The 21,383-nt window shown below is 50.3% G+C and overlaps 1 protein-coding gene across 5 annotated transcripts in view; it reads left to right on the top strand.

Moving 5' to 3' along the window:
• Window positions 1-21,383, top strand: part of LOC140717085 (voltage-dependent L-type calcium channel subunit alpha-1S-like) — a 665,173-nt gene that overhangs the window by 641,094 nt on the left and 2,696 nt on the right. For 2 of the 5 annotated variants that reach the window (XM_073030268.1, XM_073030267.1), the window contains 2 exons: window positions 3,234-3,340; window positions 5,970-6,073. In XM_073030268.1, coding sequence (XP_072886369.1) covers window positions 3,234-3,340; window positions 5,970-6,073 — 211 coding nt within the window. Of the gene's footprint in view, window positions 1-3,233; window positions 3,341-5,969; window positions 6,074-6,379; window positions 6,721-20,363; window positions 20,534-21,383 lie in introns of those variants that run through there. The other 3 variants (XR_012096443.1, XM_073030270.1, XM_073030271.1) reach the window with 3 other exon arrangements.

Raw genomic sequence — 21,383 nt, 5'->3', positions numbered from 1 at the left:
TAGTGATGTGAGACACTGTGTAACACAGGCCACAGTCGATGGTAGTGATGTGAGACACTGTGTAACACAGGCCACAGTCGATGGTAGGGATGTGGGACACTGTAACACAGGCCACAGTCAATGGTAGTGATGTGAGACACTGTGTAATACAGGCCACAGTCGATGGTAGTGATGTGAGACACTGTGTAACACAGGCCACAGTCGATGGTAGGGATGTGGGACACTGTAACACAGGCCACAGTCGATGGTAGTGATGTGAGACACTGTGTAACATAGGCCACAGTCAATGGTAGTGATGTGAGACACTGTGTAACACAGGCCACAGTCGATGGTAGTGATGTGAGACACTGTGTAACATAGGCCACAGTCGATGGTAGTGATGTGAGACACTGTGTAACACAGGCCACAGTCGATGGTAGTGATGTGAGACACTGTGTAACACAGGCCACAGTCGATGGTAAGGATGTGGGACACTGTAACACAGGCCACAGTCAATGGTAGGTATGTGGGACACTGTGTAACACAGGCCACAGTCGATGGTAGTGATGTGAGATACTGTGTAACACAGGCCACAGTCCATGGTAGGGATGTGGGACACTGTAACACAGGCCACAGTCCATGGAAGGTATGTGGGACACTGTGTAACACAGGCCACAGTCGATGGTAGTGATGTGGGACACTGTGTAACACAGGCCACAGTCGATGGTAGTGATGTGGGACACTGTGTAACACAGGCCACGGTCGATGATAGGGATGTGAGACACTGTAACACAGGCCACGGTCGATGGAAGGGATGTGAGACACTGTGTAACACAGGCCACGGTCGATGGTAGGGATGTGGGACACTGTGTAACACAGGCCACAGTCAATGGTAGTGATGTAAGACACTGTTTAACACAGGCCACAGTCGATGGTAGGGATGTGGGACACTGTAACACAGGCCACAGTCGATGGTAGGTATGTGGGACACTGTGTAACACAGGCCACAGTTGATGGTAGTGATGTGAGACACTGTGTAACACAGGCCACAGTCGATGGTAGTGATGTGAGACACTGTGTAACACAGGCCGCGGTCGATGGTAGGGATGTGAGACACTGTAACACAGGCCACGGTCGATGGAGGGGATGTGAGACACTGTGTAACACAGGCCACGGTCGATGGTAGTGATGTGAGACACTGTGTAACACAGGCCGCGGTCGATGGTAGGGATGTGAGACACTGTAACACAGGCCACGGTCGATGGAGGGGATGTGAGACACTGTGTAACACAGGCCACGGTCGATGGTAGGGATGTGGGACACTGTGTAACACAGGCCACAGTCGATGGTAGGGATGTGGGCCACTGTGTAGCACAGGCCACGGTCGATGGTAGGTATGTGGGACACTGTGTAGCACAGGCCACAATCGATGGTAGGTTTGTGGGACACTGTGTAGCACAGGCCACAATCGATGGTAGGGATGTGGGACACTATGTAACATAGGCCACAGTCGATGGTAGGAATGTGAGACACTGTGTAACACAGGCCACAGTCGATGGTAGGGATGTGGGACACTGTGTAGCACAGGCCACAATCGATGGTAGGGATGTGGGACACTGTGTAGCACAGGCCACAATCGATGGTAGGGATGTGGGACACTGTGTAGCTGATGCACCATCAATAGCTCACTCTGAGACGTAAAAGCGAGGTATCGACTTTTATTGACTGGAAGAAGGAACAAGCAGTGAGTGACCACCATACTACATCCTAGAGACTGAGAGGCCGGGCTCAGACCTCCATCACCTTTATACAGGGGTCTGTGGGAGGAGCCACAGGAGCAGTCATCAGGCGGCGTGTCCAGACAGGTATATGTAGTTCAGCACAGTAGCACAGGCCACAATCGATGGTAGGGATGTGGGACACTGTGTAGCACAGGCCACGGTCAATGGAAGGGATGTGAGACACTGTGTAGCACAGGCCACAGTCGATGGTAGTGATTTGGGACATTGTGTAACACAGGCCGCAGTCGATGGTAGTGATTTGGGACACTGTGTAACACAGGCCGCAGTCGATGGTAGGGATGTGGGACACTGTAGCACAGGCCACAGTCGATGGTAGGGATGTGGGACACTGTGTAACACAGGCCACGGTCGATGGAAGGGATGTGAGACACTGTGTAGCACAGGCCACAGTCGATGGTAGTGATTTGGGACATTGTGTATCACAGGCCGCAGTCGATGGTAGTGATTTGGGACACTGTGTAACACAGGCCGCAGTCGATGGAGGGATGTGGGACACTTTGTAGCACAGGCCACAGTCGATGGTAGGGATGTGGGACACTGTGTAGCACAGGCCACAGTCGATGGTAGTGATGTGGGACACTGTGTAACACAGGCCACGGTCGATGGTAGTGATTTGGGACATTGTTTAACACAGGCCACAGTCGATGGTAGGGATGTGGGACACTGTGTAACACAGGCCGCAGTCGATGGTAGTGATTTGGGACATTGTGTAACACAGGCCGCAGTTGATGGTAGGGATGTGGGACACTGTGTAGCACAGGCCACAGTCGATGGTAGTGATGTGGACAGTGTGTAACGCAGGCCACGGTTGATGGTAATGATGTGGTAGCACACAGCCAGATTTTAAAGATTAAGGTGTGGAGGCTGAGGTTGAAGGACAAGTGCAGCTGATAGGCTCCTGGACTGGATTCACTGGCGTCATCGCTGAACTGAACTACATCCATCGACACTTGCATCAGGGCTGAACTGGCTCCAGGGCTGTGGCCTGTAGCCATTGGGTTCCTGGACCACATCAGCCCTGAACTGACTTTGGGAACATGGCCTGCAGCCACTGGGTTTGCTAGACCACGTTAATGCTGCACTGGTCTGGGCTGTGGCCTACAGCTATTGGGTTCCTGAACTGTGTTAATGCTGAACTGACTCCGGGGCCGTGGTCTCACTGTCAGGGTCTCAGGTGTTCATGCTTTTATTGTTTACATGATTCATTCTTTTTTGCACTTTGGGTGTTTGTCAGTCTTTGTGATATAGGGTTTGTTTAATGGATTCTATTTGTTTCTCTGTTTTGTGGCTGCCTGTAAGAAGATGAATCTCAAAGTTGTTAAACGTGCTTTGATAATAAATGTACTTTGTACTTTGAACTTTGACATCTCCGTTGGTGTCCGAAGGGGTGTTCACTCCTCATGTTTCCAGCTTTCCTGTCCCATCAGTGTGACTCTCCTCACCCCATTGCAGACTTTACTATGAAGATGAATTTGAAAAAGAAATTGCGACATTTGACACCAGTGATGAGCTGGATGTCCGACTGATCCAGCCCAGGAAGCTGTCTGTCCCAGCAACAGGTCAGTAAACTGTAGTGTCCGCAAGATTCAATAAATTAATAAATATTTTTCGCAAGGAATGAGGGTGAATTGATAGGAGTATATACAATTATGATAGGGGAAATGCAAGCAGGCTTTTTCCACTGAGGTTGGGTGAGACTGTCATGGTCCAGATCGGTTCCCCTTTAAATTTAGTTAGGTTGCGTTATGATCCGGACCATTGACTCCTTGTTCCCTTCTAATCCCGTTTCACGTGTCCCTTGAGTTGGGCCATTAAGGTCATCTACTCTCGACCCGATCCGGCAGCATATAAGCCCCTGGCTTTAGCCGTTCGGTGCGAGAGTGTTAAGAAGCATTAGTAAGCTGCCATCGCTACCACAAGCCAGAGTCATCTAGCCCGCATCGGAGTGCCAGCAATTCACCTTCCGTCGCCAGAGTGGGTCCGGGCAAGGTCAAACTGCCAGGGGGGTGAGTTGAAGGTGGAGTCCTGGCTCGATGTTTATGCCCAGTGTCCATGTCTATCCCTCGAAGAAGAGTCCCAGCTCGATGCCTGAGTTGAAGGTGGAGTCCTGGCTCGACGTTCCTGTCCTGTGTTTGGGTGTCCACGTTCTGGCTGCGGTGATCCTTGTCTCCAAGTCCAAGTCCAAGGTCCGTGGCAGTCCCAGTCCCCAGGGTCCCACTCATGGCCGCGACGATCCAAGTTCCCAGTTTCCAATTCCAAGGTCCGTGGCAGTCCCAGTCCCCAGGGTCCCACTCATGGCCGCGACGATCCAAGTTCCCAGTTTCCAATTCCAAGGTCCGTGGCAGTCCCAGTCCCCAGGGTCCCACTCATGGCCGCGACGATCCAAGTTCCCAGTTTCCAATTCCAAGGTCCGTGGCAGTCCCAGTCCCCAGGGTCCCACTCATGGCCGCGACGATCCAAGTTCCCAGTTTCCAATTCCAAGGTCCGTGGCAGTCCCAGTCCCTAGTCTCCTGGTCCGAGGTCCGTGGCAGTCCCAGTCCCTAGTCTCCTGGTCCGAGGTCCGTGGCAGTCCCAGTCCCTAGTCTCCTGGTCCGAGGTCCGTGGCAGTCCCAGTCCCTAGTCTCCTGGTCCGAGGTCCGTGGCAGTCCCAGTCCCTAGTCTCCTGGTCCGAGGTTCGTGGCAGTCCCAGTCCCTAGTCTCCTGGTCCGAGGTTCGTGGCAGTCCCAGTCCCTAGTCTCCTGGTCCGAGGTTCGTGGCAGTCCCAGTCCCCAGTCTCCTGGTCCGAGGTTCGTGGTCCTCTTTGTCCTCCTTGATTTCCCGGTTCTCTGTGTAGCGAGTAATAAACACTATTTTATTGAACCTAAGAAAGACGTGTTTGTGTCCTGGTTGTGGGTCCTCTCCCAGCACCCTTGCCCCCACCGTGTAACAGAGACTTAATCAGAGATTAAGGGTGAAAGGTGAAATGTTTAAGGGGAACGTGAGGGGAATTTTTCACTCAGAGGGTGGTACAAGTGTGGAATGGCCTGTCAGTGGACATGTTGAAGCGGGTTTGATTTCAACATTTAAGATAAGTTTGGATAGGTACCTAGAGAGTTGTATGGAGGGCTATGGTCCAAGTAAAGGTTGATGGGTCTAGGCAGAGTAAGGTTGCTACAGACTAGATGAGCCAAAGGGCCTGTTTCCCTGCTGTAATGCTGTGTGACTCTAAAATAGTGAGGTAGTGTTCGTGGACTGTTCAGAAATCTGATGGCGGAGGGGAGAGGAAGCTGTTCCTAAAATGTTGAGTGTGTGCCTTCAAGTTCCTGTAGCTCCGCCCTGAGGGTGGCAACAAGACAAGGGCATGTTCTGGGTAATGGGGTCCTTCGTGATAGATGCTGTCTTCTTGAGGATTCCCCTTTGAAAGGTGTCCCCCCGTGGTGGGGAGGCTAGTGCCCATGATGAACCTGGCTGAGTCTACAAGCCTCTGCAGCATTTCCAATTCATTTTAAGAGAAATTTGGTTAAATACATGGATGGGAGGGGTATGGTCCAAGTGCAGATTGATGGGGCTAAGCAGAATAACAAGTTTGGCATGGACTAGTTAGGTTAAAAAGCCTGTTTCTGTAGCTTCGTGTCACCGTCTGGTATGGAGGGGCCACTGCACAGGATCGGAAAAACCCACACACCCAGCCAGCTCCGTCATGGTCACCAGCCTTCCCAGCATCCAGGACACCTTGGCAGCATGCCCGTCACCTGGGGCATACCCTCTTCTTATTGCTACCATCAGGGAGAAGGTACAGCAGCCTGAAGACACACACTCAATGTTTCAGGAACAGCTTCTTCCCCTCCACCATCAGATTTCTGAATGGACAATGAACCCATGTACACAACCTCACTATTTTGTATGTATAGACTTGAACTAAAAGTGATAGGTTAAGGGTAAAAGGTGAAATATTTAAGGGGAACATGTGGGGGAATTTTGTCACTCAGTGGGTGGTGAGAATGTGGAACGAGCTGCCAGTGGAAGTGGTGAATGTGGGTTCAATTGTAACAATTGAGAGAAGTTTGGATAAATACAGGGATGGGAGGGGTGTGGAGGGCTCTGCTCCGGGTACAGATTGATGGGACTATGCAGTTAATAGTTTAGTATGGACTGGATGGGCCAAAAGGCCTGTTACTGGACTCCTTGAAAGTTTTCTGCCTTCTCTAGGGTGGAAGTTGAACTGCCCAGAGCGCCAGGTTACCTCAGAAACATCAGGGGTGGCACAACAGCAAGAGGCACAAGTCCTGGCTCAACACTGCCCTGATGAAGAGGTAAAAGTCTGCAACTACATGTACATCACTCACAGGGAGGGAGTTACGTTGTTTCTCCATCACAGGTAGACGGGGTGGTGGAGAAGGCTTCTAGCACACTGGGAGTTTACATTTCAGTTGTACAAGACATTGGTAAGGATGCATTTGAAGTACAATGGATTCTGGTCCAATTAAGTGGCTGCCCAATTAGCCAGTTTCATGGAAAAAAGTTTAAAAAAAAGACAAACTGAGTAACAAATTATGTATTTAAATAAAATGCAGAACAAATTAGAACACAATACTATAAAATGTATTTGTTCCCAACAGTTATTGACAGAGGAATTCATCCAGTGTATGCACTGAACAAAATCAGCACAGACACCTAGTGCAGATAATGGACTGACTTCATACAATGCTTTCGACGATGGCATCCTCCAAACCTTCATTTTCATTGTAACATTCAAGATGATTGTCGATACCTTCAAATTCTTTGTAATTCCTACTTTGTTGAAGTAGTGAAGTCATTTCATTGTCATGAGCAGAACAGTTCTGAATTGTCTTACAATTTGCTTCTCACCAACTACTGGTGACAAAGATCACTGCTTTTTGAAAACAAACACACTACCGAAGCGATTTAAAAAGTTTTCACTCTAAACATGGTGTATCATCTAGCACTATTATTGCCTGTTAGGCAGCACTCTCCTACTCTCCTGAAATGGCCTATTGTCCCAAATAAACAATTTTCTGGATTGATTTTTGTTCCTTAAGGATTGTCACAATTAACTGATGGTCAAATTAACCGGAACCCACAATATTGTGTTCAGTTTACTCACGCTACAATACCAAAGATCCTTCCAGTAGGATAGTGGTACACCCAGACACAACAGTCACTCAAGGTCCAATCATGGACCATGTGTGTTTCCCCAGGTGCTCTGGTTTCCTCCCACAGTCCAAAGATGGGTTAGTTGGTCATTGTAAATTGTCTCATGATTAGGTTAATCAGGGTTGTTGGAAGTTGCTGAGGTGGTGCTTCTCAAAGGGCCTGAAGGACTGATTCAATAGGTCAATAGGTACATTTAATGTCATGTATACAATAAATGTATACAATATACATCCTGAAATTCTTTTTCTTCGCAAACATCCACAGAAACAGTGGAATGTCCCAAAGAATGAATGACAGTTAAACGTTAGAACCCCAAAGCTCCCCCCTCCCACACATAAGGAATGGAGGGTTATGGGCTGAGTGCGGGTCAGTGGGACTAGGTGAGAGTAAGTGTTCGGCATGGACTAGAAGGGCCGAGATGGCCTGTTTCTGTGCTGTAATTGTTATATGGTTATATATAAGCAGCAGCAAGGCAACAACCCCTCCCCAACAGCAAAAAAAGCATTGGCACTCTCCACCAAGCGCTCAATGAAGACACAGACTTGCAGTACCCCAAAGACTACTCATTCACCCAGTAATTTGACATACCACAGGCTCTCTCTCTCTCTCCCTAATAAGGGAAAAAGAGGTGTCCTTGTTTCACAGAGAGAGGGTAGATGTAACAAAGCAACCCACTGACTTATGGTGTTAAAAGTCTGTTGCATCACTTTAAGCTCTGCACTGAGAAAGTTGTCCCAGAAAGGCTCAGGTCTCTGGACACATCGCCCATGGCAGCTAACCCACTGCTCCCAATGTTCCGTGTTCTCCCGTGATTTCTCAATCAAGGGGACTGGCCTAGAATCATCCCGTGTCCAGAACCATGAAAATCCAGCACCCTGAAGGCACGCTAGTCTTCCAGTCTGCATCCTTGGGATAACAAGAAGTGGCCGGTCATGAAACCCTGAGAGCGGGTCCCATTCCCGCAAAGAACTGAAGTCAGAGTGTAACTCCACATCAGGGTATTCAAAAGAATCTTGAAAAGGGAAAAAAGAGATATCTAAGATAGAAATAGAGCTGTCTCGGAAGATGCAAGCAAAGGAGTTGCTGTTTAGCGCCTCCGTACTGCACACTGTATTGCTAAAAAACTTTTCCTGAACCTGGTGGCGTGGGTTCTGAGGCTCTTGTATTTTCCTCCTGATGGCAGCAGTGAGAAGAGAGCCTGGCCTGGATGATAGGGGTCCATGATGATGGATGCTGCTTTCCTGTGACAGTACTCCATGATGGGGAGGATGACCTGTGATGGACAGGCTTTTTGTAGGATTTTCTATTCAAGTGCATTGGTGATTCCATACCAGGTTGTGATGCAACCAGTCAGTACACTCTCCACCACACATCTATAGAAGTTTGTCAAACTTTTAGGTGACATGCCATATCATTGCAAACTTCTATTTTGCTTTAATTGGAAAGATTTAATAGGAACCTGAGAGGCAACCTTAACTTTGTCAGTATTGGAAGGAGCTACAAGAGGAAGCAGTTGAGGCAGGTACATTAACAACATTTACTGACGTGAACCTGGTGGCATGAGACCTAAGGCATCATTACCTCCTGTGGAGACCGAGAGACGGGGAGACTGAGAGACGGGGAGACTGAGAGACGGGGAGACCGAGAGACGTGGAGACTGAGAGACGGGGAGACTGAGAGACGGGGAGACTGAGAGACGGGGAGACCTAGAGACATGGAGACTGAGTCCTGTGGAGACTGAGAGATGTGGAGACTGAGTCCTGTGGAGACTGAGAGATGTGGAGACTGAGACCTGTGGGGACTGAGAGACGTGGAGACTGAGTCCTGTGGAGACTGAGAGACGTGGAGACGGAGTCCTGTGGAGACTGAGAGACATGGAGACTGAGTCCTGTGGAGACTGAGAGACGTGGAGACTGTGTCCTGTGGAGACTGAGAGACGTGGAGACTGAGTCCTGTGGAGGCTGAGAGACATGGAGACTGAGTCCTGTGGAGACTGAGAGACGGGGAGACTGAGTCCTGTGGAGACTGAGAGACGGGGAGACTGTGTCCTGTGGAGACTGAGAGATGGGGAGACTGAGTCCTGTGGAGACTGAGAGACGTGGAGACTGAGTCCTGTGGAGACTGAGAGACGTGGAGACTGAGAGATGTGGAGACTGAGACCTGTGGGGACTGAGAGACATGGAGACTGAGTCCTGTGGAGACTGAGAGATGTGGAGACCGAGTCCTGTGGAGACTGAGAGATGGGGAGACTGTGTCCTGTGGAGACTGAGTCTTGTGGAGACTGAGTCCTGTGGAGACTGAGAGATGTGGAGACCGAGTCCTGTGGAGACTGAGTCCTGTGGAGACCGAGTCCTGTGGAGACTGAGAGACGTGGAGACTGAGTCCTGTGGAGACTGAGAGATGTGGAGACTGAGACCTGTGGAGACTGAGAGATGTGGAGACTGAGACCTGTGGGGACTGAGAGACGTAGAGACGTGGAGACTGAGAGACGTGGAGACTGAGTCCTGTGGAGACCGAGTCCTGTGGAGACCGAGTCCTGTGGAGACCGAGACACGTGGAGACCGAGACACGTGGAGACTGAGAGACGGGGAGACTGTGTCCTGTGGAGACTGAGAGATGGGGAGACTGTGTCCTGTGGAGACTGAGAGATGTGGAGACTGTGTTCTGTGGAGACTGAGTCCTGTGGAGACGGAGTCCTGTGGAGACTGAGAGATGTGGAGACTGTGTCCAGTGGAGACTGAGTCCTGTGGAGACTGAGAGACGTGGAGACTGTGTCCTGTGGAGACTGAGTCCTGTGGAGATTGAGTCCTGTAGAGACTGAGTCCTGTGGAGACCGAGTCCTGTGGAGATTGAGTCCTGTGGAGATTGAGTCCTGTGGAGACCGAGTCCTGTGGAGACTGAGAGACGGGGAGACTGTGTCCAGTGGAGACTGTGTTCTGTGGAGACTGAGTCCTGTGGAGACTGAGTCCTGTGGAGACTGAGAGACGTGGAGACTGAGTCCTGTGGAAACTGAGTCCTGTGGAGACTGAGTCCTGTGGAGATTGAGTCCTGTGGAGACTGAGTCCTGTGGAGACCGAGTCCTGTGGAGATTGAGTCCTGTGGAGACCGAGTCCTGTGGAGACCGAGTCCTGTGGAGACCGAGTCCTGTGGAGATTGAGTCCTGTGGAGACCGAGTCCTGTGGAGACTGAGAGACGGGGAGACTGTGTCCAGTGGAGACTGTGTTCTGTGGAGACTGAGTCCTGTGGAGACTGAGTCCTGTGGAGACTGAGAGACGTGGAGACTGAGTCCTGTGGAAACTGAGTCCTGTGGAGACCGAGTCCTGTGGAGACCGAGTCCTGTGGAGACTGAGAGACGTGGAGACTGAGAGATGGGGAGACTGAGTCCTGTGGAGACCGAGAGACGTGGAGACTAAGTCCAGTGGAGACTGTGTTCTGTGGAGACTGAGTCCTGTGGAGACTGAGAGACGTGGAGACTGAGAGATGTGGAGACTGAGTCCTGTGGAGTCTGAGTCCTGTGGAGTCTGAGTCCTGTGGAGACCGAGTCCTGTGGAGACCGAGTCCTGTGGAGACTGAGAGACATGGAGACTGAGTCTTGTGGAGACTGAGTCCTGTGGAGACTGACTCCTGTGGAAACCGAGTCCTGTGGAGACTGATAGACATGGAGACTGAATCCTGTGGAGACTGTGTCCTGTGGAGACTGATAGACATGGAGACTGAGTCCTGTGGAGACTGTGTTCTGTGGAGACTGAGTCCTGTGGAGACCGAGTCCTGTGGAGACCGAGAGATGTGGAGACTGAGTCCTGTGGAGACTGAGTCCTGTGGAGACCGAGTCCTGTGGAGACCGAGTCCTGTGGAGACTGAGAGATGTGGAGACTGTGTCCTTTGGAGACTGAGAGACGGGACCGTGAACATGGAAACTCAAATCACACTGCAGTTTATTATTCTGAGTGACGTTTGTGGCTGGAGAACTCGTTTAATTTGACATTGCTCCATGACCACATTTGGAATATTGTGATCAGTTTTGGTCCCCATATCCAAGAAAGGACGTCCTGGCACTAGAGAGAGCACAGAGCAGATGTATGAGAATGATCTTCGGAACTGAAGGGTTAATATCTGGGCTTGAACTAAGTGGAATTTAGAAGAATGAGGAAGAGGTCTAGTGGATGTGGAGAGGATGTTTCCTCTCATGGGGAATCAGACCAGCAGGCACAGCCTCAGAATAGAAGGATGTCCAGTTAGAACAGAGATGAGGAGGAATTTCTTTAGCCAGAGGGTGGTGAGTCTGTGGAATTCTTTGCCACAGATGGGTGTGGAGGCAAAGTCATTGGATATATTTAAAGCGGAGTGTGGCAAGTTCTTGAGTAAAGATGTCAAAGATTACAGGGAGAAGGCAGGAAAATGGGGTTGAGAGGGATAATAAATCAGCCATGATATAATGGTGGAGGAGACTGAATGGCCTAATTACCCTGCTTTATCCTGTGGTCTCCATTTCCTATTCTCACTGTGAGGTCAGAACATTGCCAGCTCCTAAGTCTGCTCTTCACTTGCTCCTTGACCTTTCCATGGGTACTTCAGTCCCACTGAGAACCTCACTCCAAGTTTTAGTGTCACCTGGAAACACTCGGCTGGTCAGGTGGCATCTAGGGGAATCAAAACAAAATTAGTGCTTTGGTTTAGTACAAATTCAAATTCAATTTTTTTGTCATTCAACCCTACGCAAAACAAAACAATGTCCATCCAGAGCAAGGTGCACACAAAACAATACATGTAATTCACATGCTCTTTATATGTGTTTAAGATGCTAAAAGCTTTTTTAAGGGTAAAAGAGAGTCGAGGGTAGATATAGGACCAATAGAAAATGACGGTGGAGATATTGTAATGAGAAACGCAGAGATGGCAGAAGAACTGAATCAGTCTTCACAGTATTTGCAGTATACCGGACATTCAAGAGTGTCAGGGAAGTGAAGTACATGCAATGAAAATTACGACTGAGAAGGTGCTCAGGAAGCTTAATGGTCTGAAGGTGGATAAATCTGGACCTGATGAAATGCACCCTCGGGTTTTGAAGGAAGTGGCTGGAGAGCATTAACAATGATCTTTCAAGAATCGATAGATTCTGACATTGTACCGGATGACTGGAAAATTGCAAATGTTACTGCACTGTTTAAGAAGGGTGGGAGGCAGCAGAAAAGAAACTATAGACCTGTCAGCTTGACATCTGTGGTTGGAAAGTTGTTGGAATCGATGTATGTCAATGATTTGGACTATGGGATTAATGGATTTGTGCCTAAATTTGCCAATGATACCAAGATAGGTGGAGGAGCCGGTAGTGTTGAGGAAACAGAGAGCCTTAGATAGTTTAGGGGAATAGGCAAAGAAGTGGCAAATGAAATACAATGTTGGAAAGTGTACGGTCATGCACTTTGGTGGAAGAAATAAATGGGCAGACTATTATTTAGGTGGGGAGAGAATTCAAAATGCAGAGATGCAGGTGAAGAAGGCGAATGCAATGTTGGTATTCATTTCTAGAGGTATAGAATATAAGAGCAGGGTTGTGATGTTGAGGCTCTATAAGGCACTTGTGAGACCACACTTGGAGTATTGTGTGTAGTTTTGGCTCCTTATTTTAGAAAGGATATACTGACATTGGAGAAGGTTCAGAGAAGATTCACGAGAATGATTCCAGGAATGAAAGGGTTACCGTATGAGGAACGTCTGGCGGCTCCTGGGCTGTATTCCCTGGAGTTCAGGAGAATGAGGGGGATCTCATAGAAACATTCAGAATGTTAAAAGGCCTGAACAGATTAGATATAGCAAAGTTATTTCCCATGGTAGGGGAGTTTAGGACAAGAGGGCACGACTTCAGGATTGAAGGACATCCTTTTAGAACTGAGATGTGGAAAAGTTACTTTAGTCAGAGGGGGGTAAATCTGTGGGATTTGTTGCCACGAGCAGCTGTGGAGGCCAAGTCATTGAGTGCACTTAAGGCAGAAATAGATAGGTTCTTGATTAGCCAGGGCATCAAAGGGTATGGGGTGAAGGCAGGGGAGTGGGGATGACAGGAAGAATTGGATCAGCCCATGATTGAATGGCAGAGCAGAGGCAATGGCCCAAATAGCCAAATTCTGCTCCTATATCTTATAGTCTTATGGAGACCTGGGTGGTGGCAGGGAGTTCAGTCGTCTTATGGAGACCTGGGTGGTGGCAGGGAGTTCAGTAGTCTTATGGAGACCTGGGTGGTGGCAGGGAGTTCAGTCGTCTTATGGCCTGGGTGGTGGCAGGGAGTTCAGTCGTCTTATGGAGACCTGGGTGGTGGCAGGGAGTTCCGTAGTCTTATGGAGACCTGGGTGGTGGCAGGGAGTTCAGTCGTCTTATGGCCTGGGTGGTGGCAGGGAGTTCAGTAGTCTTATGGAGACCTGGGTGGTGGCAGGGAGTTCAGTCGTCTTATGGAGACCTGGGTGGTGGCAGGGAGTTCAGTCGTCTTATGGAGACCTGGGTGGTGGCAGGGAGTTCAGTCGTCTTATGGAGACCTGGGTGGTGGCAGGGAGTTCAGTCGTCTTATGGAGACCTGGGTGGTGGCAGGGAGTTCAGTAGTCTTATGGAGACCTGGGTGGTGGCAGGGAGTTCAGTAGTCTTATGGAGACCTGGGTGGTGGCAGGGAGTTCAGTAGTCTTATGGAGACCTGGGTGGTGGCAGGGAGTTCAGTCGTCTTATGGAGACCTGGGTGGTGGCAGGGAGTTCAGTAGTCTTATGGAGACCTGGGTGGTGGCAGGGAGTTCAGTAGTCTTATGGAGACCTGGGTGGTGGCAGGGAGTTCAGTAGTCTTATGGAGACCTGGGTGGTGGCAGGGAGTTCAGTAGTCTTATGGAGACCTGGGTGGTGGCAGGGAGTTCAGTCGTCTTATGGAGACCTGGGTGGTGGCAGGGAGTTCAGTCGTCTTATGGAGACCTGGGTGGTGGCAGGGAGTTCCGTAGTCTTATGGAGACCTGGGTGGTGGCAGGGAGTTCAGTCGTCTTATGGAGACCTGGGTGGTGGCAGGGAGTTCAGTAGTCTTATGGAGACCTGGGTGGTGGCAGGGAGTTCAGTAGTCTTATGGAGACCTGGGTGGTGGCAGGGAGTTCAGTCGTCTTATGGAGACCTGGGTGGTGGCAGGGAGTTCAGTCGTCTTATGGAGACCTGGGTGGTGGCAGGGAGTTCCGTAGTCTTATGGCCTGGGTGGTGGCAGGGAGTTCAGTCGTCTTATGGAGACCTGGGTGGTGGCAGGGAGTTCAGTAGTCTTATGGAGACCTGGGTGGTGGCAGGGAGTTCAGTCGTCTTATGGAGACCTGGGTGGTGGCAGGGAGTTCAGTAGTCTTATGGAGACCTGGGTGGTGGCAGGGAGTTCAGTCGTCTTATGGCCTGGGTGGTGGCAGGGAGTTCAGTCGTCTTATGGAGACCTGGGTGGTGGCAGGGAGTTCCGTAGTCTTATGGAGACCTGGGTGGTGGCAGGGAGTTCAGTCGTCTTATGGCCTGGGTGGTGGCAGGGAGTTCAGTCGTCTTATGGAGACCTGGGTGGTGGCAGGGAGTTCAGTCGTCTTATGGAGACCTGGGTGGTGGCAGGGAGTTCAGTCGTCTTATGGAGACCTGGGTGGTGGCAGGGAGTTCAGTCGTCTTATGGCCTGGGTGGTGGCAGGGAGTTCAGTAGTCTTATGGAGACCTGGGTGGTGGCAGGGAGTTCAGTCGTCTTATGGAGACCTGGGTGGTGGCAGGGAGTTCAGTCGTCTTATGGAGACCTGGGTGGTGGCAGGGAGTTCAGTCGTCTTATGGAGACCTGGGTGGTGGCAGGGAGTTCAGTAGTCTTATGGAGACCTGGGTGGTGGCAGGGAGTTCAGTAGTCTTATGGAGACCTGGGTGGTGGCAGGGAGTTCAGTAGTCTTATGGAGACCTGGGTGGTGGCAGGGAGTTCAGTCGTCTAATGGAGACCTGGGTGGTGGCAGGGAGTTCAGTAGTCTTATGGAGACCTGGGTGGTGGCAGGGAGTTCAGTCGTCTTATGGAGACCTGGGTGGTGGCAGGGAGTTCCGTAGTCTTATGGAGACCTGGGTGGTGGCAGGGAGTTCAGTCGTCTTATGGAGACCTGGGTGGTGGCAGGGAGTTCAGTAGTCTTATGGAGACCTGGGTGGTGGCAGGGAGTTCAGTCGTCTTATGGAGACCTGGGTGGTGGCAGGGAGTTCCGTAGTCTTATGGAGACCTGGGTGGTGGCAGGGAGTTCAGTCGTCTTATGGAGACCTGGGTGGTGGCAGGGAGTTCAGTAGTCTTATGGAGACCTGGGTGGTGGCAGGGAGTTCAGTCGTCTTATGGAGACCTGGGTGGTGGCAGGGAGTTCAGTCGTCTTATGGAGACCTGGGTGGTGGCAGGGAGTTCCGTAGTCTTATGGCCTGGGTGGTGGCAGGGAGTTCAGTCGTCTTATGGAGACCTGGGTGGTGGCAGGGAGTTCAGTAGTCTTATGGAGACCTGGGTGGTGGCAGGGAGTTCAGTCGTCTTATGGAGACCTGGGTGGTGGCAGGGAGTTCAGTAGTCTTATGGAGACCTGGGTGGTGGCAGGGAGTTCAGTCGTCTTATGGAGACCTGGGTGGTGGCAGGGAGTTCAGTAGTCTTATGGAGACCTGGGTGGTGGCAGGGAGTTCAGTCGTCTTATGGAGACCTGGGTGGTGGCAGGGAGTTCAGTAGTCTTATGGAGACCTGGGTGGTGGCAGGGAGTTCAGTCGTCTTATGGCCTGGGTGGTGGCAGGGAGTTCAGTAGTCTTATGGAGACCTGGGTGGTGGCAGGGAGTTCAGTCGTCTTATGGAGACCTGGGTGGTGGCAGGGAGTTCAGTCGTCTTATGGAGACCTGGGTGGTGGCAGGGAGTTCAGTCGTCTTATGGAGACCTGGGTGGTGGCAGGGAGTTCAGTCGTCTTATGGAGACCTGGGTGGTGGCAGGGAGTTCAGTCGTCTTATGGAGACCTGGGTGGTGGCTGGGAGTTCAGTAGGCTTATGGAGACCTGGGTGGTGGCAGGGAGTTCAGTCGTCTTATGGAGACCTGGGTGGTGGCAGGGAGTTCAGTAGGCTTATGGAGACCTGGGTGGTGGCAGGGAGTTCCGTAGTCTTATGGAGACCTGGGTGGTGGCAGGGAGTTCAGTCGTCTTATGGCCTGGGTGGTGGCAGGGAGTTCAGTCGTCTTATGGAGACCTGGGTGGTGGCAGGGAGTTCAGTCGTCTTATGGAGACCTGGGTGGTGGCAGGGAGTTCAGTAGTCTTATGGAGACCTGGGTGGTGGCAGGGAGTTCAGTCGTCTTATGGCCTGGGTGGTGGCAGGGAGTTCAGTCGTCTTATGGAGACCTGGGTGGTGGCAGGGAGTTCAGTAGTCTTATGGAGACCTGGGTGGTGGCAGGGAGTTCAGTCGTCTTATGGAGACCTGGGTGGTGGCAGGGAGTTCAGTCGTCTTATGGAGACCTGGGTGGTGGCAGGGAGTTCAGTCGTCTTATGGAGACCTGGGTGGTGGCAGGGAGTTCAGTCGTCTTATGGAGACCTGGGTGGTGGCAGGGAGTTCAGTAGTCTTATGGAGACCTGGGTGGTGGCAGGGAGTTCAGTCGTCTTATGGAGACCTGGGTGGTGGCAGGGAGTTCAGTCGTCTTATGGAGACCTGGGTGGTGGCAGGGAGTTCAGTCGTCTTATGGAGACCTGGGTGGTGGCAGGGAGTTCAGTCGTCTTATGGAGACCTGGGTGGTGGCAGGGAGTTCCGTAGTCTTATGGAGACCTGGGTGGTGGCAGGGAGTTCAGTCGTCTTATGGAGACCTGGGTGGTGGCAGGGAGTTCAGTCGTCTTATGGAGACCTGGGTGGTGGCAGGGAGTTCAGTCGTCTTATGGAGACCTGGGTGGTGGCAGGGAGTTCCGTAGTCTTATGGAGACCTGGGTGGTGGCAGGGAGTTCAGTCGTCTTATGGAGACCTGGGTGGTGGCAGGGAGTTCAGTCGTCTTATGGAGACCTGGGTGGTGGCAGGGAGTTCAGTCGTCTTATGGAGACCTGGGTGGTGGCAGGGAGTTCAGTCGTCTTATGGAGACCTGGGTGGTGGCAGGGAGTTCAGTAGTCTTATGGCCTGGGTGGTGGCAGGGAGTTCAGTAGTCTTATGGAGACCTGGGTGGTGGCAGGGAGTTCAGTAGTCTTATGGCCTGGGTGGTGGCAGGGAGTTCAGTAGTCTTATGGAGACCTGGGTGGTGGCAGGGAGTTCAGTAGTCTTATGGAGACCTGGATGGTGGCAGGGAGTTCAGTCGTCTTATGGAGACCTGGGTGGTGGCAGGGAGTTCAGTCGTCTTATGGAGACCTGGGTGGTGGCAGGGAGTTCAGTCGTCTTATGGAGACCTGGGTGGTGGCAGGGAGTTCAGTAGTCTTATGGCCTGGGTGGTGGCAGGGAGTTCAGTCGTCTTATGGAGACCTGGGTGGTGGCAGGGAGTTCAGTCGTCTTATGGAGACCTGGGTGGTGGCAGGGATTTCAGTAGTCTTATGGAGACCTGGGTGGTGGCAGGGAGTTCAGTAGTCTTATGGAGACCTGGGTGGTGGCAGGGAGTTCAGTCGTCTTATGGAGACCTGGGTGGTGGCAGGGAGTTCAGTAGTCTTATGGAGACCTGGATGGTGGCAGGGAGTTCAGTCGTCTTATGGAGACCTGGGTGGTGGCAGGGAGTTCAGTCGTCTTATGGAGACCTGGGTGGTGGCAGGGAGTTCAGTCGTCTTATGGAGACCTGGGATAGAAGCTGTTTCCCATCCTAACCGTTCTTGTAATGCTACAGTACCTCCTGCCTGATTGTAAGGGGTCAAAGTGATCATTGGATGGATGGGAAGGAATGTTAAGAGCCCTGCATACTCAGTGCTCCTGGTAAGTATCTCAGATACCCTCTCAGCACTCCTCACTATCCTTTGTAGGGACTTGCAGTCAGAAGCCTTGCAAATCCTGTACCAGACGCTGATGCAGCTGGTCAGGAGAAAGATTCTTCATCAGTAGTAAATCTGTGGAATGCTCTGCCACAGACTATGGTGGAGGCCAAGTCCATGCATATATTTAAGGTGGAAGTAGAACATTTCCTAATTGGTCAGGGCTTTAAAGGAAATGGCAAGATGGTAGGTGTATGGGGTTGAGTGGGATCTGGGATCAGCCATGACAGAATGGTGGAGCAGACTCAATGGGCTGAATGCCCTAACTCTGCTCCTATGTCGTATGGTCTGAGAGCCGGGAAAGCAGTTGATGGAGGCTGGAAGAAACTGCTTGGACAAATAGAATGCTCTTCAAAGGGGCAACACAGTGGCTCAAGTGGTTAGGCCACTCTTAGTGACCCAGGATTGATTACGACCTCTGCTGCGGTTTGCACATTCTCCCTGTGACTACATTGATTCTCCAGTTTGCTCCCACGACCCAGTGACATGCAGCTAAGTAGGATAGATGGTCTCTGTTTATTGCCCTCCATACGTAGGTGTGTGGCCTCCATTGGTCGTGGTTGACCGTGGGTACTGCGCCTCTGGTAGTCACTGGGAGTGGCTTCTCCAGGGCGCAAGCCAGGGCAGAGTTGATATGGAGATCTGTCTGTTGCCCATGCAGTGGGACCCCCCTCTCCATGCTGATGACAGGTCCAAAGGAACGATGAAAGTCGATACAGTTTGGTGCCAGCAGCATTGCAGGAGTTGCCGTGCCAGTGCTGGGTACAGCAGTCAGCTGCCTTCGGGACTCCGACTCCAGATTTTTCCTCAGAGTTTACTCCCAAAGCCTTTCCCATGAGCAGGTATAGCCGCAAGGCAGCGGAGGTTTGAAATCGGAGTTTTCCCTCTCCTAGATGAGCTACCATCAGTGGTTAACGAGCCCCATCTGTCCGGAGCAACTGGTTTTAAGCCACCAGTGGTCCACCTTTGCCCCGTATGTAGGTGAGTGTCAAATAAAACCATAAGACCAGAAAAGCTGACCATGAGACATAGGAGCAGGATTAGGCCATTTAAGTCTGCTCTGTCATTCCATCATGGCCGATGGCATATCCCTCTCAACTCTATTCCCCTGCCTTCTCTCTGTAACCTTTGACATCCTTACTAATCAAGAAACTATCAGCCTCCACTTTAAATATACTCAATGACGGCCTCCACAGATTCACCACCTCTGACTAAAGAAATTGCTCCTCATCTCCATTCTAAAGAGCATGGATATCTTCACTCACCTCTACTCTGAAGTGATTCTGTGGCTTACTCTCACGAACTCTACAGCTTGTTCTCAGGGTTAGTTTTATTTGCACCATCTGTCTTCTTTTACACGTTGGCTATTTGTATGTTTCTGCATGGCTTTTCATAAATTCTGCTGTATTTTCCTGCAAATGCCCACGAGAAAATGTATCTCAAAAAAGCAACACACATACAATGCTGGAGAAACTCAGCAGGCCAGGCAAAATCTATGGAGAGGAAAGGGCTGGAGAAGAAGGGATTGATAGAAGAGGAGAGTGAATCATAGGAGAATGAGAAGAAAAAGGGATGATAGGTGGGTGAAGGCAAGAGGCCAGAGTGGTAGTTTAGGGTAACATATATGTACTTTGATAACAAATTTACTTAAAAGTTTTGAACTTTGAAACAGTGGGAGAGTTTCCAGATATAAGCTAACTAACCCAACGTTTCTTTCCACTGGATTTTGGAAATATTTTTAAAGGGACTACCTGTATTTGCCATTACAGTTACAGACCTCACAACAACATGTCCAATCCAATGTCTAGGCAAGGGGCTACATGTTCACTCCATAACAATGATGTCAGCTTAACCAGTGCCAGTCACAGTGCACAGGAACTGGTCAGTCCATTAAGTCCTTGTTGAACTCCTCCCTCACCTCCATTCAAGACCTTAACAGTCCTTACAGGTGCGGCAACACGTCACCTGCAAATCTGTTTCCAGGGCTTCTGATACAGTCTCCTTGCTGAGACCCAACGTAAATTGGACAACCACTTTGTCAAGCACCTCTGCTCTATCCACCAAAAATGGACTATCCCAGTGGACAACAATTTAATTCCTATCCCCATTCCTGTTCTGACATGTCAGTTCATGGTAGCCTCTTATGCCACGATGAGGCCACTCTCAGGTTGAAGGAGCAACACCTCATATTCCATCTGGGTAGATGATGGCATGAACATTGATTTCTCCTTCCGGCAGGTTTCTTTTTTCCCATGGTTCACTCTCCTCTCCTATCAGATTTCTTCTTCTCCAGCCATTTACTTCCCATCCATGTACTTAACTAAACTTTTCTTAACTGTTGAAATTGAACCTGCTTGTAGCTTGACCCACATTCGCACCACCCTCTGATGAAAAAATTCACCCTTATGACCTCTAGTTGTAGTCTCACCCAACATGAAGTGAAAAAGCGAGCTTGCATTTATCCTATCTCTCCCCTTTCCTCAAGGACTCAGGCTCCAGGTGGACTTGAACCTATGAAGATGTCACACAGAGGGACCACCAGGAGCAGTTGTAAAGATTCTGCATCTCAATGCCATTAAAACCAAAGAGCTGATTATTGACTTCAGGAGGAAGAACCATGAGGCAGTCCTCATTAGAGGACTGGAGATAGAAAGGGTCAGTAACTTTAAATTCCTTGGCATTATCATTTCAGAGAATCTGTCCTGGACCAGCACATAACTGCCATTACTAAGAAGGCACAACAGCACCTCTACTTTGTTAAAAGTTTTCACAGATTTGGCATGTCATCTAAAACAGTAACAAATTTCAACAGCTGCACAGTGGAGTGTATCCTGACCGGTGCATTGCCAAATGGTATGAAAACACCATTGTCCAAAAGCAGAAAAGCCCAGAAAAGGTAGTGGATACGGTCCAGTCTATCATGTAATCAGAATCAGGTTTAATATCCCCAGAATATGTTGTCAAATTTGTTATTATGTGGCAGCAGTATATTGTAATATATAACAATAAAAACTGTAAATTACAATAAGAAGTATATATATTAAAAAAGTTAAATTAAGTAAGTAATGCAAATAAAGAAAATGTAGTGAGGTAGTGTGGATGGGTTCTGTGTCCATTCAGAAATCTGATGGCAGAGGAGAAGAAGCTGTTCCTGAACCATTGAGTGTGTGCCTTCAGGCTCCTGTACTTCCTCCTTGATGGTAGCAATGAGAAGAGGGCATGCCCTGGGTGATGGGGTTTCTTAATGATGGATGCCACCTTTTTCAGGCATCGCTCCTTGAAGGTGTCCCGGATACTGGGGAGGCTAGTGCCCCTGATGGAGCTGACTGAAGTTAAAAACTTTCTGCAGCTTATTTTGATCTTGTGCAGTACCCCACCCCATACCAGAAGGTAATGCAGCCACAAACAGGAGAAAATCTGCAGATGCTGGAAATCTGAGCAACACACACAAAATGCTGAAGAACTCAGCAGGCCAGGCAGAATCTATGGAAAAGGTCCTGCCGAA

The sequence above is a fragment of the Hemitrygon akajei genome, chromosome 27 (assembly GCF_048418815.1).
Source record: "Hemitrygon akajei chromosome 27, sHemAka1.3, whole genome shotgun sequence".
Lineage (NCBI taxonomy): Eukaryota > Metazoa > Chordata > Chondrichthyes > Myliobatiformes > Dasyatidae > Hemitrygon > Hemitrygon akajei.
This window is presented reverse-complemented; position numbering and strand designations above follow the sequence as displayed.